Source organism: Leopardus geoffroyi, chromosome B2 (assembly GCF_018350155.1).
Source record: "Leopardus geoffroyi isolate Oge1 chromosome B2, O.geoffroyi_Oge1_pat1.0, whole genome shotgun sequence".
Classification (NCBI taxonomy): Eukaryota; Metazoa; Chordata; class Mammalia; order Carnivora; family Felidae; genus Leopardus; species Leopardus geoffroyi.
The window spans coordinates 100,416,807-100,433,455 of NC_059332.1; the positions used below are offsets into that span (position 1 = coordinate 100,416,807).

The 16,649-nt window shown below is 34.3% G+C and overlaps 1 protein-coding gene and 1 long non-coding RNA gene across 5 annotated transcripts in view; one reads left to right on the top strand and one right to left on the bottom strand.

Moving 5' to 3' along the window:
* REV3L (REV3 like, DNA directed polymerase zeta catalytic subunit) overlaps positions 1–16,649 on the bottom strand; it is a 175,006-nt gene that overhangs the window by 60,150 nt on the left and 98,207 nt on the right. For all 4 annotated transcript variants that reach the window (XR_006717481.1, XM_045499299.1, XM_045499300.1 and 1 more), the window contains exons 13-16: positions 12,046–16,210; positions 7,230–8,143; positions 5,393–5,472; positions 3,955–4,080 (exon numbers count right to left, since the gene is read on the bottom strand). Coding sequence is in view for 3 of the 4 variants with exons in the window: in XM_045499299.1 (XP_045355255.1) it covers positions 3,955–4,080; positions 5,393–5,472; positions 7,230–8,143; positions 12,046–16,210 (5,285 nt within the window). In the remaining variant the exon portion in view is untranslated. The remainder of the gene's footprint in view (positions 1–3,954; positions 4,081–5,392; positions 5,473–7,229; positions 8,144–12,045; positions 16,211–16,649) is intronic.
* On the top strand, positions 7,513–11,532 carry LOC123608870. Its single transcript, XR_006717483.1, has 3 exons — positions 7,513–7,705; positions 10,560–10,621; positions 11,112–11,532. It is a non-coding gene; the product is annotated as an uncharacterized LOC123608870 (long non-coding RNA).

Consider the following 16,649-nt stretch of genomic DNA (forward strand, 5'->3'; position numbering starts at 1 on the left):
TATTTTAATAAAAAATAAAAGGATTTAACTGTAATTGAGTAGAAATTCTGGGTAAAAAAAAAACAACTTAAGTTAGATTCATGATTACAGCCGGAATTATAACCATCACTGTACCAGTAATACCTGGCAATAGAAAAACAGTAGACTACTGTTACAATATTGGTAATTATTGAAGTCATATAGATTTAACGAACTATTTGTATTTTGTATTTATTTTGCATGCCAGCTGTTGAAAAAATGTAATCAATATAAGGCTCTCACTAGTGATATGAGTAGAATTTAGTAAACTTCTTTGGAGGACAATTTAGAAGTTATCTATCAAAATTAAAAATAGACGTACCCTTTGATCTAGCAATTTTATTCCTGAGAATATATCCTGCAGATATAATCATACATGTAGCCAAAATTTATGTATGAGGATGTGCATTAAAAGTTATGATATTTCTAGTCTTTCATAAGTCATAAAAGACTAAAAACATAAATGTCTATCAGTTGAGGACTGGTTACATAAATTATGTGACATCCCATGAAGACTACATACAATGGAATACTCTTTAACCTTTAAAATTTTCAAAAGAATTAGCCAGATCTGGATGTTTTAGTACGAAAAGATCACCATAATACATTGAAAAGTGGAACCAGTGAGTGTAGTATGTGTATATGTATGTAAAAAATGTTAAAGCACATGCATAGGAAATTTCTGCAAAGAGACATAACAACACAGAACTACTTCTACTGCCTTTGGGGAAGGAGACTACTTAGTCTGAGGTAGGAGGGCTACCTAGTCTGAGGTAGGAGGGAAGCTTAATTTTCTTGTAAATCTTTTGGTCCCGATTGAATTTTTTTTTACCATATACATGTAATGTTGTGTGTATTCGTTAGTAAATTTGTAGTTAAGTACTTTTTAAACTATAAAGAACATTAACTATGCAGACAGAAAGCATAAAGAATAATAAAACAAATATCCACAAATCTACCACTTTCCTTATACATTGCTGTTTCTCTAAGTTTATTTTTGAGAGACAGGGATAGAGAGAATTCCAAGCAGACTCCGAGCTGTCAGCGCAGAGCCCGACATGGGGCTTGAACCTGTGTCGCGCCCTGTGTCGCGCTCTGCACTGACAGCTTGGAGTCTGCTTGGATCCTCTCTCTTTGTCCCTCCCCCACTTGCTCTCTCAAAATAAATAAAAATAAACTTAAAAAAAATTATTTAAGGGGCGCCTGGGTGGCTCAGTTGGTTAAGTGTCTGACGTCCGCCTAGGTCATGATCTTGCAATTTGTGAGTTCGAGCTCCCATCGGGCTCTGTCCTGACAGCTCAGAGCCTGGAGCCTGCTTTGCATTCTGTGTCTCCCTCTCTCTCTGCCCCTCCTCTGCTCATGCTCTGTCTCTCTTTGTCTCTCAGAAATAAATAAATGTCAAAAAAAAATTTTTTTTACTTAAAAAAAATCTAACCAATAAAATGGGGAGCTAAGGGAAAGAACTTCTACTTTTAAATATATATATATATATATATATATATATAAACCTAAAGAGCATATATTTTTAACACAAAGCACGTATTAATTTAGAAAATAAAAAAATGTAACTGGAAAACCTTTCCCTAACTCAAACAAAACAAAACCAAAAAACTGGTTTAGTTAGAAAAGGATGAACATGTGCAAAGACTATGGAGAAGACTGAAGACAATTTCAGGTCAAAAGATTTGTGGAGGTTTATTTATTTAGTACGTCAAACTTCACATTAAAATTTTGCCCTTTCTACTCTTTGATATAAAATGCACTGATCTTAGGGGCATTTTCTTTATAAGCAAATATATGAAATGAAGAGATGGGGGAGAGATTTACTGAGTATGACTAAGAAAGAGGAAGGGGACAAAGGTGGATGAGGATTATACCCCTTCTCTTCTACCCTGAGTATTTATATGCAGAAGAGAGAGAAGTTAGTGTAGCATAATGGGACACAGAAGAAAAAGTGCTGAGGGCACAATTTCCTAGAAAAAGGACAGCATACACAGTGCAGATTTTTTATGGTTCATTCCCTATTTGACCACCAGGTGGCTGTTTGTAGTATGCCTTGAGGCCTTCTTAGGGAAGAAGCTGTGAGCAACCTGCCAGTCCTCCCAAGTGATTTTAACTTCAAGAGGGCCCATGATTCTGAGATGAGGTTATGTAGAAATAAAGAGCATAAGAAGAAGATTAAGTTTTTCAAATAAATAAAGGATAATCAAAAGTAACAAGTATTTGCTAAGGTCTATTAAATTTGCTTTAATAAAAGATTTTTTTTATCATGGTATTTTATTTTTCTAATTTTGGGTGTATTCTTCATTAAGACATGTATTCCTGAGTTTATTACTTAGTTTATCTTGGCTACAGAGAATAGTACAGGGCCAAGTAGGTAAAATTCAGGAACTAAATGAAATGCTGTTGAATGGAAAAATGTACAAACAATTAGGCAATTAGACTATGTTCTAATCTACTTCTAGAAAAGTACAAATCTTAGTTCAAATTTAGGATAAAAATTGAGGACAATATTTGAATACTTCTTTTAGTTTATGCTCATCCTTAGAACAGTTTAAGACAGAATTGACTTGAGAACAAAAACACAAAAAATAAATTGAATTCTGTGCTCTAAAGAGGACAAGGACCTAAAACAACTGTTCAATGGAAATATCATGGGGGTGCCTGGGTAGCTCAGTTGATTAAGCATATGACTCTTGGTCTCAACTCAGGTCATGATCTCATGGTTTGTGAGATCCAGCCCTGTGTCTCCTTGGGATTCTCTCTTCCCCTCTCTCTCTCTGCCCCTCCCCTGCTCCCCCTCATGTGCACTCTCTCTCTTTCAAAATAAATAAACTTAAAAAAAAAGTGTAACATGAAAGTCACATATAATTTAAAATTTTCTAGTAGTTACATTTAAAAAAGTAAAAATAGGTTAATTTAAAAATATTTTCATTCAATACATCTAAAATATCATCCTTTCAACATGTGTAATTAATATAAAAATTACTAATGAACATTTTACATCCTTTCTTCCTGTTTAAAGTCTTCAAAATCAGTGTGCATTTTACATTTATAGCACATTTCAATGTGGGTGCTAAATTTCTGCATGGAAATAAATACTTGACCTGTATTTAGATATCATAAAATTTACAGTTGAAAAAGTAGTTTTAAAAACCTAAGTTGTTCCACACATACTTAAAAGTTTTCTAGTAAACGAGTCAAGTATCAGTTTTAAATCTAAATTATTTAAATAAAATATAGAATTCACTTCCTAGATGGATAAGGTAAATTTTAAATTCTCAACAGGCACATTGCTAGTGGTGGCCAGCACAGGTATAAACAATGAAAATATACTCTAATTTCCACTTTACTGCCAGTCAGATATGTATTCTGAGTTGTGTTTTCTTTAATACAGATAAATTTACAGTGATCCACTCTCACATATTCTCTACTCCATCCTGTGACCAACATACATTCTTACAAAATAGCTTCCTACTCTTTGGCATATGGTCTGTGCTGTGAGGGGAACTGGGTTATATAGAGATTATGTGAACAAATGAATTGTAGCAAATGAATTAGCAAGCACTAATCCACTGAACCAACCAAACAGAAAATACTAGTAAATATCTCATTTAGGATATAACATCCTAATATAACAATCCCAGAATAATATAGAGATTTTCTAATAGTTATAAAAGCTTTTCCAATTTTAGCTTCTATAACCTGAATTTCAGCTATAAGATTTATGAAAATTGTGAAACCACAAAGCAGTCTAACTGATGGCTACTTTAAAAGTTTGTCTATTTTATATAGATACATAAATAATAACAAAATGAAGATTAACAGGAACAGAATTCAATGTATTCCTCCCTCAGTAAGAAATTCCCATACTTGTTCTATAAAATAAAACATGAGAGTTAAACAGTGGATGTGTCCTTACTGTTGCAGTTTTACCTCATGTAAAGCTTTTGCCTCCTGTAAGTTTTGTACGCTGACTTTGAAACCATAAGAATTGTTTAAAGATGGTCCATCAATCTGAGAAGTTTCTTTCTTTGGGGTATTTACTGCTGCAAATTGATTCTATCAAAGAAAAAACACACACATAGCCAGAAAAAGATAAATGAGCAATCTTTTTTTTTTTTTTAATCAATTATTTCTACCTAGATAATCTGCTTTATGTGTTTGGTAAAATAATACATGATAAACTAGTATCACCTCTTTAGGCCCAAGAAGAAACCAAGTATTTTATTAACATTCTTTTCATGCTAGGAATTCAAGATAGCAGAACTGGATATATGTAGAAATATCTGATACAATCTGTAAGCAAACCATATGTTGATCTTTGAGTTTTCAAACCCCAAATAACTAATAGTCTTGTTGGAGAGTTGACATTTACACCACATGGACATTGATCTTGACCAAATTCTGGGAAGTATGGCAAACAAGCAGGCAATATATTTGCAACTAATTTTGGCTAAAGTTTATAAAAGATTTGAAATTCTGGGTTTGTATTTTACCCAAACACAACATGTGTCTGAAAGATGAATGAAAATATATATAATCTTGAAGGGTTTAGAAAAAATAGAATCTATTTTTTAAAATATTTTCTGATTTCCAAATCCATTAACCATTTCCCCCAAGTGTTGATTTATGTCCACAACACATTTGCATTTATTTTTTGACATAAATAGCTTGTAATTCAATAGTATTTAAAAATAAAAGTTTTAAAAACGTTATTTATAGTCTTAAAATAGAAATACTGAAATGTATTTCATGTGGTTAATATTAATGAAATGTAGCCAATATGGAAGTGATTTCTGTCATCTATTTTTAAGGATACATGTCTAATGTTTACTTTTTTTATATAGCCATATATTTCTAAGTATTACCATATTTTTAGTATTTAAATAAAGATATTTATGATTTTTCAGAGTTTCAGTGGTAAACAATGTTGCTTTCCTTTGCTACTTAGCAAAATGAACTGAAAAAAGTCAATGTTATATTTGAGAAAAAAGTAATAAACCAAGAAAAAGGATATATTTTTGGTGGGATCAAAAAATCACTTACTTGAGCTCTGCTGTCATTGGATTGTTCTGATTTTGCCAGTAATCAGTTAATGTATTTGTATCCTCATAATCCACATTTTGGCTATCATATTCACTTTCTCTGTAATATTTGTATTTACATATAAGAATCTTTTAGATCCCAACAACAAAAAATAAACTAAAAAAAAATTAGGCAATTTCTTGTTGTCTCAAAGATATGTAAATAAAATGATGTAAAAATATAATAAAATTTTTAAAAATGAGACACAAATTTATCAATTATCTAACTAAAATCTAAGATAAGAATGGATCGTCCACTGAACATTAAATATGTTTAGCATAGTTACCTTTGCTTGTGTTAAGAGTACTCTTCTAAGAGTGTCAGTATTACTTCCTTTCTTATGACTCAATTTCTGGGTTTTTGGTTCTGTAGAAAGAAAGATCATATTTAACATATACATCAAAATTGCCTGCTTTAAAAAAAAAAAAATTGCTGTTCCAAACTCTTGAGTACCATCTATGAATACTGTCCTATTAATTCCTCCCTAAAACTTCATAATTTAAAAACAAAACTAATTCAAATCTCTGATCTCCAGCAAAATAACTTTAAAATTTTGTATTTTTAAATAAAAACGTTTCTATTTTAATTATTGAGTTTTTACTTCAGTCATATCCTAGGCAATCATTTAATTCATTTACTTATTTATAGAGAACATATGAAGAGGAAGAAAAGATACAGTTTCTTCTCTCACACGGTCTAGAAAGAGAATCATACATTCATCCAATACAGAAAAATAAAATTATAATTGGGGTAAGTATAACAAAGTGGAATATAATTGGGAATTTTTACTCGTCAGGGAGATTAGGAAGGCTTTTTTGTGCTAAAAATCAGGAGAAAGAGTAGTAATTACCTAGGAACAGAGTGAGGATTTCCCCTGATTACCCAGCAAAAGAAGTGGAAATTACTATGGGTGAATAAAAAGGCTAGTGACAGATGATGATAGCTTGGCCTGAGGTTGTGGTGGTAGAGACAGAGGCAACAGTAGAGATTTGGGTAATTTAGGAACAAAGTGATAGAAATTAGTAATGGACTAGGAATCACAGGATGGGCAGTGAGGTGAATCAGATAGGTGTTACAAATAAACCCCATGCTTCTGACTTGCGTAACTCAGTGACAAAGAGATAGTGGTACTATTTATTGAAGGAAAACCCGGAAAGGACCATATGGGCTTCTATGTGTAGGCATGCATGTTTGTGTTTATGAGTACACACAATTGGTAGTGAGTATATGCTGTAGATCATGAATTGAGTTTTAAAAATATTGACCTTGGTTGGGGTGCCTTCGAGCATTCAAGTAGAAATCCCAAATAGACAGTTAGATATAGTGTTCTGGAGGTTAAGAGAGTTCTGAACTGGAAATTTAAATTTGTGGGTTATCTGTAGTAATCCTGTGGGCAGGAATTCACTCATTTAGGGAGAAAACATAGAGTAAAGCTTCAAAGGAAATCAAGTAGGCAGAAACAGAGGAGTAGGAGAAAAGCAAAGGGTAGAAGAGGCTCCAAGGTAATGGTCGACAGGACAATGGCTGTTTAACAGGCCATGTGACAGTAAGAACAAAAAATACACACTGGCTTTAGCTACATGAAACTTATTGAAATTCTTTACAAGAGCAATGATGGGGGAATGATGGGGGTTGAATGCAATGTTGAATGGGCTGAGAAATGAAGGTAAAAGAAATGGGAGTTGTCAAATTACAGAAATCTTTTAAGAAATCTGGCTTTGAAGAAGAGGAAAAAGAGTAGAAGCTACAGATCTAAGGTGAAGGAATGTTTTTGGTTTTCCTTATATCTTAAAGGGTGAGAAAGACTTGGGTATATATTAAAGCCAGTGGGAAAAATCAAGTTGAGAAAAAGGAAGACTTCTGAGAGGCCTCCTATATTTCACCCAGAAGATAAGACGACAGGATGGAAGCATATATAAGTAGATTTCACAGCAGAAAGATAAAAATTAAGTTTCTATGAGATGATCGATGACTTTACAAGAAACTGTCATAATAACATCTCACTAGTAGAGTTAAAATTTCATTTAAAAAGCTCTGGATTTCATTATATAGTCTAATGTTTTCATTTAATTTCTAATCTTTGAAGAAGAATTATGAAGTCTTCCTCTTCTTTGTAACCTTACCTGTTGACAAAGGGCTCAGGCTACTTGCTTCAGGAAGCCTTTCTAGAAGTTTTCTCTGTATAATTGGTGTACTATGAAGGCAAAGTGATTCACATATTCCAGTTCTTGCCCTAACATTAATTGGAGATATCACTAGAGGCTCCAAAGGCTCAGTGCAGGGGCTTTTCTGTATATCATCTTTTACTGGTTTTAAGAAGTCCTCAATAGTCAGGGAATGTAGTTCCTCTACTTGTGATGCGGGTCTCTCCTCTCCATCTAATGTTTTAGAATCTGGGGATGCTGCTTGTTGCCAAGGCGGAATTACTGGAGAATCAGGGGAGCTGTAACTAACATAATAGTCATCATCATCATCTTCACCTTTCTCAGGATCATTTGCAGAAGCAACTGGTGGCAGTGTCTGACTTTCACTTACAGTTCGACTACATCCTGTGGTTAGCGCTTGTAAAGCAATCTGAGAAGTATCAACATCTTCCTTGGTATGTGCTGTAGTGGGGAGTATATGTGGAGTTGTACTCATTTTTGGAGGCACTACAGGTCTGTCATCTGGGTTAACTGAAGAGCTGAAGTTCTCAGCAGATTTTATGACTCCAGCTGGCTCAGTTTTAGACAGTTTCTTGGAACGTTCGTATTCTTCTTTGGCTTGAAGCCATGCTTGAACCAGTTGTCGACTTGGGGCACATTTGCAAGGCATAATCACAATTTTTTTATCTTCAACCATTTTACAGCTATTACTTGACCCTTTATTGACCACTGCCTGGCCATTGCGAAGGGGTGACCCTGGTCGTGGATTCTGAGTCATTGCTGAGAATGCTGTTTTCCACAGACGAAGTCCTTCCAAGGAAAAGTCTCCCTCAAACTCAGCCAGATCATTTGGAAGTCGAGTTTCTACCATGAGAAGCCGTCCACCAATCTCCCTACAAACAACATATTTTAGAACAACTGTTTCATCTCAAAGAGCAATTACCAAAATATTTAGCTCCCTATCATAGAGATGTTTAAAAATTTTTTAAAACATTTTTACTTATTTTTGAGAGATATAGAGAGACAAGAGTGTGAGCAGGGGAGGGGCAGAGAGAGAGGGAGACACAGAATCCGAAGCAGGCTCCAGGCTTTGAGCTGCAGCACAGAACCCGACGCAGGGCTCGACCCCACCTACTGTGAGATCATGACCTGAGTGGAAGTCAGACACTTAACCAACTGAGTCACCCAGGCACCCCTCTAGAGATTTTTTAAAGTCCCTTTTGGATTCTTAAAAATGACCATATCTTCCCTTTCTACACCTTCCCCCTACATACTTTATGCAGGTACAGCCTCTTTAGTCTTAATATGTTTTTCTTCACTGGTATATGACTAAATTAATTTCCAGGTATATGACTAAATTAAGTTCATCAATACCAGGGAAAGAAGGTATTTTTTGTTTTAAGTGACCCACGAAGCTTTCTTTTCTTCAAGGAGATGGCACAAACTGATCCTCTACTTTCCTCTACTCATCTTAAATAACTTTCCACTGTTACCACATATGAATAAAAACAATGGAAGAATTTATCATTAGAGACTGTGTGCCTGGATTTTATCTATAGCCTCTCTAGACATTTTCTAATATCTACAATAGTTTAGCAAAACCAGTCAATTCAAACATATCTTTGTAACGCTCCCCGCCCCGACCAAATCCCCTCAAACATTAAAAAAAAATCACATACAATTGAAATTACCATAATTCTTTCACCCTTTTACATGGCAAAGTTTAACACTACATCCGAACTTTGAGTTACCAGAGTACACAGAGTGCATAGCATAAATGCTGATAATGTTTGTGTATGTGGGGAACCACTATTAAATAGTAGCCTGGCTTAGTTTTCCAATAGTTGCAAGTATCAAGCTAAACCTCTCTCTTTGTCTAACATATATCCATTGGTACTATTTATCATCTGCAGCAAGAGAAGTCAACTTTTTCTTCCTTATGGTATTTCTTTCATGGATATGAAGATAGATCTTCGTTTTTTCAATCACTTCTTCTAGGGCATGATTTTCCAAACATCCTAGTCATTCCCTACATAAAACTCAATGAACTGGATTCACGTTTTCTAATTTGGACTGAAAGGTTACCACAGTTCCTTTTCCTCTTTACGTGGTAAGACTTTGGCCCTTATTAATTAACTTTGTAACCAAAATCTACATCTTTCCTGTATCCACCTCCCAGCTATATGAAAAACTAGAAGAATTACTGCTACTGAAGAAAATGAGTACATATTATATGCCATGCCCATCTCTAACATTAATGGTATAGAGATCATAATCAAGTAAAAAAACAAAACAAAACAAAAACAAAAAAACCCCAAAATTGGTGAGGTGTAGTAAGTTCAGCTCTCTTAAATATTGTCAGCAGCATAACTGCATGTCATAATATATATTAAGAGCCTTAAATTTTTTAGAAATCCTTTTTTTTTAAATTTAAATTCAAGTAGTTAACATATAGTGTAACATTGGTTTCAGTAGTATTTAGTGATTCATTATTTACATATAACAGTAATCCTACTTACAAGACTATATGGAAAACCCCCAAAATACAAAAAATGCTTTATGAAGAAAACAATCACATAATTATCTATCATATTAGAATAAGGAACAAAGTTTCTGTCCAATAATATATATATATGATAGGATTATTATGTAGCCATTAAAATGTTTCAAGAAACTCATAAATTTAGAAAATGTTTATAATATTAAGTGAAAAAAATCTGTAATACTATGACTATAGTAAGATTACATTTTATAAAACAAAAATTATAAATTTAAAGAAATTTTAAAAAATTAAAATATTAAGAATGGTCATTACTAGGTAGAGAAATGGTGTGATTTTTATGCTTTTATACTTCCTAAATTTACTACAGTGAAGACTCTAATATTAAAATATTGTTTTTAATATTACATTTATATACATTTAATCTTATATATTAAATATTATATATGTAATATATATTATATATAATACTAAAACAATAATGTTTTATAATATATATTATAATATATATAATATATATTATAATATATATAATATATATATTATATATATTATAATATATAATAATATATATAATATATATATTATGCCAGGGGCATCTGGGTGGCTCAGTTGGTTAAACATCTGACTTTTGATTTCAACTCAGGTCATGATCTCACAGTTTGGAGTTTTGAGCCCCGCATCTGGCTCTCCACTGACAGTGCAGAGGCTGCTTGGGATTCTCTCTCTCCCTCTCTCTCAAAATAAATAAATAAACTTAATAAAAATTGTGTTTTTCAAAAATGATGACTATCATCCTTTTATTTCAGCTGCACGACAAGTCTCAAATTTGGACAAGTAACAGCAACACAGCATTAATGACTAACACATGGTAAGTTAACAGAGAACTAAAAACTAGATGTGTAAGTAAGGCTGAGACAGAAAAAACAGTTCAATTAAAAATATACCATATTTACCACCTATAAAGCCAAAGCCCCTCATATAATGGAAACTAACGTGTAAGAAACAGATATTCATATATTCTGGCAGTGAAATAAAGAGAAAGAGTCCCATTCATGTTAAAAGACCACATAAAAGAACTAAGCAAAGCAAAACAAAACTAAAACTGTATTAGGAAGGGTGGGAAGGAAATTTTCTGTCTCCCACTTCAAGTCTTTAGAGGAAACTTCTACCCTATATTTCTGATCACTTTTTCTCAACCCTTTCTTAAACGGACTCCTGCAGGAGTTATTGCTGATCTGCACGGTAAAAGTCTGGCATTCACTGTGTCTTTTTTACTAGAGTCAAGAACATGGTGCTTTTACTAACATGGTCAGGTTAGTGTATATAGCAGATTCTTCCTATCTCTTCCCATCATTTAGAATAAGCCAAGTGGGCCTCTGCAGTCCTAGCCAACCTCCTCTGCTTCTGACTGAATGGCTGAAAAGAACTGCCTCTTCTTGCAACTGGTTAGGTAAATGGAATCAAGACACAGGTGGGTAGGACCCAAAGTCAACACTTAAACCACATGGATTAAGTCATATTCTCCAACTTAGCCCCTATCGGTTATATTCTACCTTGGTGATGCAAGTAGTACAGAATACCTACTTTACTGGTTAATAAATAAACCAATACTGATTCCTTTGCATTTTGCTATCGGCTGTGTGTGTGTGTGTGTGTGTGCGCGCGCGTGTGTGTGTGTGTATCCGTCTACTGCTTCTCTGGAGATTCTTTAAAAAAAAAAAAAAAAAGGAGGAATAAGAGGAACTGAAGTCCATCTTGCACCCTAATAACTATACAAACTAACAGTAATAACAGTATGATTGAAGATGTTGGCAACGTGAAAAGAAAGTGATATATAGTACAAACAACTTAATCTTCATTTAGAGATATATCATAAAAGTACTTAAAACATATGTATGCTCATTTTCACTTTTAAAAAATAAAGTTCTTTTAAAATTATAAAGTTACACTTTTGAGAAACAAATATCATTTTTAAAATGATAAATATACTTTTCAAGTATTATGACATCCTTCTTAATCTGGTATCAAGTCACAGTGAGCCTCTGCATCTCTAATCCTTAAGGTTGACACAATGTTAATAACCCAAGACCAATACTCTTCAACTTAAAGTTCTCAAGGGGCAACCATCCAGCTAGTTTGTGAATTTTCTCAGAAGTCCACAATTATGAATAGCTTTTACAATGATTTGCTTATAAATACAGTATTACAGCCAGAAAATTAGCATTCAGGTACCAATGTTATACTCGCTACAATATACAGAGTGACTCAAAGGGAAAAAATAATTCTGATTACCTGGGCCTTTCTGGTACATCAGAAGGATTGCTGCAAAATGGTTCCTGGTAAATAGTTTCTGAAAGATCATGATCCAACAAAGTTGCCATAATTTCTTCCCTACTTGGCGGGGACATAAGTGGCTTCAAAATGTGAGCAGTTCGAGGGGTAAAACTGCCATTTTTAGATTGTGAGGGAGAGCTGGTAGACCTTGGTGAACTATCAGGAGTTGGTGTCAATATATCATTGTTTCTTGAAACATACAATTCTAAATCTTCAGAGGCTGCATCCACAAGTTCACCATCAGGGGAGGATAGTATTGTAGTAAAAGAGGCACTGACTGAGTCAAGAGACTGTTGCATCTCTTTTCTGGTATGACCTTGAATCCAGTCTGAAGTGCCTGGCTGTGAGAAGCTAAGAAACACTTCTTTGCTTACTGAACTCCTATTCAATCTGGATTTTTCGTTCAGACAGTCCTCTGTCTGCTGGACACAGAAAGAATCCATTATTGAATTAGAGCGAGCTGTTAGAGGATGAAAGCTACTTTTCCACTGGTTGTGGCGATGATTCTCATTGCTATCTACGGATGACTTCTCAAATAGTTCAGGACTTAGCGTACCTGATCTAATCCATGAGGTTGAGTCTGAGGCATGATGTTTTTTGTCTTCATCACACTTCTGGTTATCATGACTTAAAAACTCACTTTTTTCTATCGTTTGTCCTGGGAAAAGATCCTGAACTGCATCACTTAGGAACTTCTGTGGCAAATTCTGATCAGCAGGGACAAACTGACTTCCAGAATAAAAGCTACAAAATCCAGTTTGACCTATTGCATTAATATCAAAATTATAATTATGCTCAGGAGACAAGCTATCTTCAAGTGAATAACAACTCTCAAAACCTGGATCTGAAAAAAAGATGGGACTGTCATCCGATAGAGAGTTATCCACCTGGCCAGAGTTCTGTAAATTGAGAGAGTCTACTTTAAGAAGTTTGGGAATTTTTTCTTTAGGTTTTGTACTTCTAGGAGTTCGAGGTTTTCTTGAAGATGTTACTGATCGTGTTCGTTTAATTGTTTTGTTTTGCTCAAGGGAGCCAGAAATATTTTTGTTTGGTTGAGGTTTACTAGATGATGGGTCTTGCATAATATTTGCATTTTGTGCTTTTTGCTGTCTCTTCTGTAACAATTCTTTTAGAACTGCCAGTCCAGACTGGCCTTCACCAAATGCTGAAGGTGTTGACACATTTCGACTTTTACACTGAGAAAGTGCTTTGGTTTGTGAAATTGCTTCTGACAATGACCTCTGTTTTACCCTTTCAGGTTTAAAATTTGACATATCTAAAATAAAGCCCCTTTGTTTTTGCTCCCATGCTATTTGTTTGATTGGACTTCTCAAGGAAGTTACAAAGCAATTATTAGGCATTTGGCTTTCCTCTGAAGATGCATTTCCTGGAGTACAAGTTTCACTGTGCTTTGAGTGTTCTGCCATGCACACAATCTGCTGCTGACTGTCTTTGCAATGCAAAAAGTTAGGGGCATATGCCTGGTCTGGCTTTGAGTCTAAAGAATTACGATATTCATTTAACTTTCCGATGGATGACAAATAGTTTTTTTGTGTATTTGCATTCTCTTCCGTCTTTGGAGACATTATACCCGAAGATATCTGTGTATTCTGGGCTACCTGAGATAAATGGTTGGAAAGATCAAATATGTTTTTTTGAATCAAAGTTGATTCCTTTAGAGTAAACATAGCACTTTGATTGTGAGACCTCTGGACATTAATTTTTGAGATTCCAGGTCCCAAAGAACTACAAACAACTGATGAATGCAAATCATCTCGTGAGCTGGGGAATGTTTGTAAATCAGGCTTCTTGCTTTCTAAGAAAGAAGAAAAGCAGCCAGATAAATTCTGTTGTGCATGAATTCCAGTGGGCAGGGGAGCAGAAAGGGGAAGATCTACAGCAGAGCTCATTAGTGACACATCTTTCTGTTTAAAAAGTAGTTGAGAGCCTCCAGAACTATTTGAGGTCTCAGACACATTCTGATGTTTCAGCACAAACTTAACTTCAGCACCAGACTGAGATTTAATTTTTTCATCTTTCATTATGTGCTTTCTTGACATACCTTTCTCATTTGTTTTTTGTTTCTGTTTTGCTCTCGGTTTCTTTTTTCCATCATCTCCTAATTTATTTGTCTGATTTCGTTTGTTCCTTTTCTTAGTAACTACAGAAGGATTAACAAGCTTAGTTTTGGATTTCTTAACCTGCGCTCTTGCTCGACTATTTTTTTCCATACGAGAATTAACAGTCTTGTTATTACATGCATTAGGACCCTTAAAAAGCATTGCTTCTTTATCTGCAGCAGCCATCATTTCTTCAGCTCTTGGATCTGTGGGAGACCAGCAGCGAGGGGGAGAAGAATTTATGGGACTTGTGCTTCTCTCAGAAAGAAAACCTAGTTTAGACATAACGTCACTATAATTCAAGTCACAGTCTTCGGTTTCAGCATTGTAGGATGGTGAGGGAGGAGACAGGATAGCATGTGACCGTTTTCTCCTGAAAGACAAAGTTCTTTTGATATTTTCACTATTTGTCCTTTGTTGCTTACCAGTTTTTTTCTTTGCAGACTTATGTTTTGATTTTCTTCTGTGACTTTTCTTTGGTGTTAGTGGATAAATGGGATATTTGGTTGCAGGGGAGTCAGGAACTTTTGGCCAAAAATCCTTCAAAGGTGCAAGCTTTTTATATAGTTCCATTTTTTCCTCTGTCAATATAACTTGTTTTTCTTTAGAGTCTATTTTTCCTAGCTTCACAAGCATATTTTTTCTCCCTCTAAATCTATTAATAATAATATATTTTATGATGACAGGGGGCAACTTTTTAGACATTTTTCTTCGTTTTCGAGATTTGAGAGTTCCATCTAAACTTTCACCGATTTCCATGGGATGAGGTAGGCTAATTTTTGAGTTGTGTGTTACAAAACTTGACTCACTATCTTCAGTCTCATAATTCACCTTGCGTTTCGCTCTCAGTGTATATTTATTTCCATACAATCCAAAGGACTGCTCAGTTTCTAAGGTTCCATCTCCAAAGTGACAGTCTATAAAACCGTCTGTGGGGGTTTTATTTTCAAAAGCTCCACGAGTGACTTTAATTAAATCATTGGCCAATACATTATCCTTCTCAGGATTACTATTACAGGGATTATTTTGTATACAATTATCTTTTGTGGATACAGTCTCACTAGTTTTGGTAGAAGTCTCTTGATGACCTATGAGCTTCTTTTTATTTATTTTTAATCGGGACTGTTTACTGCTGGATTGTAGTTTGTATGTTACAGGCGAGAGTTTCTGTGGTCTACTGAGACAGTTAGAAAGAACAACACTGGGAAAAAACATATAATGTGCTGCTTGCTGGCTGAGGCTTGGCTTTTCAGTTTTATGTTCTTGAAACTCTTCATATCTAATTTTAAGTTTATTTAGCCCACTTTCATCAGCAATGCTATCAAGAGAATGTACCATAGTTCTATTCTCTCCTGAGCATGATAGCAATTCACAATTTTCAGTTAATGATGAAGGGAATAAACTATTCAGAGCTGTGCTGTTTCCTTTTTCATTTCCTTCAGAGGATAATTTACTTTTTGAATGACTAAGGTCAGAAAAGTTGAAAGAATTTTTGCCCAATGTACTTTCACTACTATGACGGTTCATATGGATAAAAGGGGCATCCTTATCAATTTTTCTAATGTTTGTATACTTTCTACTTGGTACTTGTCTTGTAACAGATGGGATATCTTCTTCATAATCAAAAATACTACTTTCACAGGAAGATACTGGGAGGATATCTTTCTTACTACTTTCTTTATGAGAGTTTTCTGAATGGACAGAACTGCTTAAAGATCCAGGGTATTTCATAGAGTAAGTGCTTTCATTTGTAAAAGAAGCAACTGAATGATCTAGACATTTTTCTATATTGTTTGGCTGTGGGAGGTCTTCAATTAAATCTTCCTTGTTTAAAACATGGGAAGAAAGGGCACTTGTGTGTTTACACTGAAAGGTAATCTTAGCAGAAGATGGGGGTTCTAATGTAGCAGCATCTTTGTGAAAGATGGAAGGTTTTACTGATAGCTTGCTCGTTGCAATCACAGAAGAGTGAGTTCTAGAATTTTCGTTGTTCAATGGATTGTCTGAAATGGGGGAAAAAAGAATTTATTTCACCTCCGTGCTTTTAATTTTTAAAATCTTTTCCCCTGCTATCACCATGAAAGGAATTGTATGAAATTTTCTATGCTTAAAATGGTTGTCTCAACAAAAAGGTTGTTCCTATCATTAGGATAATAACTCAATCTAAATAATCAAGAGGCAGTCATACTTGATTATTAGTCATTATTTTAAACATATATTCCTTTGATCAGAAATAAATTATATTCATATTCAGTGCCTTTTTGGGGAATAGGGAAAAATACAGTCATCTTGAAAATTTTTCCTTAAGCAATATGCTTCTTTGCATTATCACTTCAAATAAGCTATTTCTTTTTTTCAAGTTTTTATTTAAATTCGTTAGTTAACATCTGAGCATATCTCTTGCAGTTTCTTATGCTACTTAAATGTTAACATGACCAACTG